Source organism: Myotis brandtii, unplaced genomic scaffold, assembly GCF_000412655.1.
Source record: "Myotis brandtii unplaced genomic scaffold, ASM41265v1 scaffold187, whole genome shotgun sequence".
Lineage (NCBI taxonomy): Eukaryota > Metazoa > Chordata > Mammalia > Chiroptera > Vespertilionidae > Myotis > Myotis brandtii.
Genome location: NW_005356944.1, coordinates 481,156 through 483,566, shown reverse-complemented (window position 1 = coordinate 483,566; position 2,411 = coordinate 481,156). Strand labels below are relative to the sequence as shown.

General features: G+C 59.8%; 1 protein-coding gene across 1 annotated transcript in view; it reads left to right on the top strand.

Annotated features, from left to right (window-relative positions):
• Nucleotides 1-694: 694 nt before the first annotated feature.
• PPP1R14B (protein phosphatase 1, regulatory (inhibitor) subunit 14B) overlaps nucleotides 695-2,411 on the top strand; it is a 5,026-nt gene continuing 3,309 nt past the window's right edge. The window contains exon 1 of the mRNA XM_005864441.2: nucleotides 695-791. Within this exon, the coding sequence (XP_005864503.1) occupies nucleotides 695-791 (97 nt within the window). The remainder of the gene's footprint in view (nucleotides 792-2,411) is intronic.

Below are 2,411 nucleotides of genomic sequence, written 5' to 3'. Positions count from 1 at the left end.
CTCCTGGGCATAGCCAGGCATGCAGGGTGGACACTGGCCTCTGCTCCCACAGGACCTAGTCTCTCTGTGCCTCCGTCACCTGGTCCAGAATTAAATAAAATGGGTGGGTAACCTATGACCCCTGGCTACAGGAAGCTGGGCATCTAAAGGATGGCTAGCAGGGTGTGGGGGCATCAGGGAGAAAGGAGGAAAGGGCATGGATCCACTCAGGGGCGGGGTGCCTGCCAGCCAGCGCTGGGGCTCGCAGGGCCTGGAGCCAGGGCCTGAGCTTTGGGGTCTGAGCGGTGGGCCTAGGCCTCGGACAGGTGCACCTCATGGAAGCACTGGGCAGTAGCTCCTTCAAAAAACAGAGACTTTTTCCTGGGCCTGAGCCTCTCCTCCCACCCATGTCTCCTGAGGCCAGGGCTGCCCCTATTAAAGGGCTCCCTCCTCCTCGGACACTTTCTTCCAGCCTTGGTAATGGTAATAGGGTTTCTCGGCAAGCGGTAATGGTGGAAGGAAGGCCGCCTTTCCGGCCTCTACCTTCGATTAAGGGAGCGGTCACGGCCCACGGGACCCTCCCAGGGTCTCTGCTTCAAGGAGGCACTGAAAGCAGCCTGAGCTGATGGAGCACTCTGGTGGAGGGGAGCTGGGACCCCAGGAAGGGTGGGGCTGGGGAGGCCACAGCCTGAGGCTGGAAGGATGAGGAGCAGCCATGGCGGCACCCTCCAGTCCCAGGGGGAGTCGGGCAGGAAGTCTAGGGCTGGGATGTGGGCACGGAGCACTGAGCGCTCTGCCCCCCAACATTGGAGGTCAGTAGAAGCAGCCCCTGGAGGAGCCTCAGGGTAGGTAAGTGACTTGCCCACGTCTTCGAACCCTACTGGGCAGGATGTGAACGAACCCAGGTTCGGTGCAAGGCAGCCCAGCCTCCGAGAAGGCTGCGGGCCAGCATGGCCATCTGCACTCACTCTTCTCAGTGTGGGTGGCCATGGGAAGGGACTGATGGACAGGGAGTTGGCCCCAGGAATCTGGGAGTGCCCTGGGGGTGGCATTGGAGGTGGAGAGAGGGAAAGATAGGAAGGGCATACTGGATCCTCCCTGTTCTGCCCAGAGAACCCACAGGGGTTTTCCCCATGAAGTTTGGACGTGACAGGAAGCCTTCACACCAGCCCTGAAGGGAGGAAGGACAGGAAGGTCAGCCTCTGGGTCACAGCACCTGGAGGGCAGAGCTAGGGCTGGTACCTAGGTCTTCATGGCCTCTAGGCCCCACTCCCACAGCAAGCTGTGGTATACCTCCTCCTTAACCGGGAGGACTCCAAGGCCCTAATCAATGTTCCCGTTCAGAAAGAGTAGACCGGTGGTAAGATGGAGTGTGCTGGGGAATTCGGACTTGGGTAAATTGCCCCTCCTAACAGTCCAGGCTCACAGCAGGAGGTCAGGAAGCCAGGCCAGAAATGGGGTTCCTGGTGGAAAGGGTGGATCCTGCCTAATCTATAAGGACAAGGGTCTACCCCTCCCCTGCCTGTCCTCCCCCCGCCCCCCCCAAGGGAGACTAAGGCCAGAGGGGAGGCTGAGGGAGGGAGGAGGCCTCCCCTCACTCTACCTGCCCCAGGCTGAGCTTGGTGAGCCTGCCCACAACCCAGTGAGCCAGGCCCCTCCCAGGGAAGCACACCTCCAACCCCTCTGCATCTTCCCCATTCCCAGGTCCTGCCTTCTCTTCTCTCCAACCACTGGGTGAGCCTAAAGTCCTGGGTTTGAGCTTGGCTAGGGTCTCAACCTCTCTCAATCCCTCCTGCTGCAGAGGGCTTCTGGGCATCCAGAGAGGTGTCTGTGAGGGGTGGACACAGAAACACTGCCTCTCGGACCTCGATACTCTGCTGGAAACTGGAGAGTGAGCCTGCCATCGGCGGGAGCATCCCAGAGGAGCTGCACAACCCTATTGGGTGGTGTCTAAGGGGAGGTAGGGGATGAGTAGAGACCGTGTCAGGGGCCTGGCATCGCAAGCTGATCTGCATCTGTATTTGTGGGACTTCAATGAACCTCTGTGATGCAGTCATTGAACCTTCTATGCATTTTCCTATTTAATCTTCGCCACAACCTCAGGAGGAAATGTAGGCACAAAGGAAGCCGTTCATTCCTTCCTTCAGTCATTTGTTCAGCCAGGAGTGAGGGACCACCTCCTATGGGTCTGACACCGACGCCGAGAGCTCGGCGAGGTCCGGTAATGTGCTCCGCACACGCGGGTTTGCCGCTGAGCACGCCCGCTCCACCGCCAGCCTCCGCAGCACGCGGGTCCGGCAGGTTTCGGCCCCGCGGAGCTCACGGTTTGGAAGTGGGAGACGGACAACGAACAAGTGAATGAGAGAGACTCTAAAGACACAGAAAATCCGACGGGATGATGTGTGTGGGGTGGGGGGACAGGGAGATGGGGG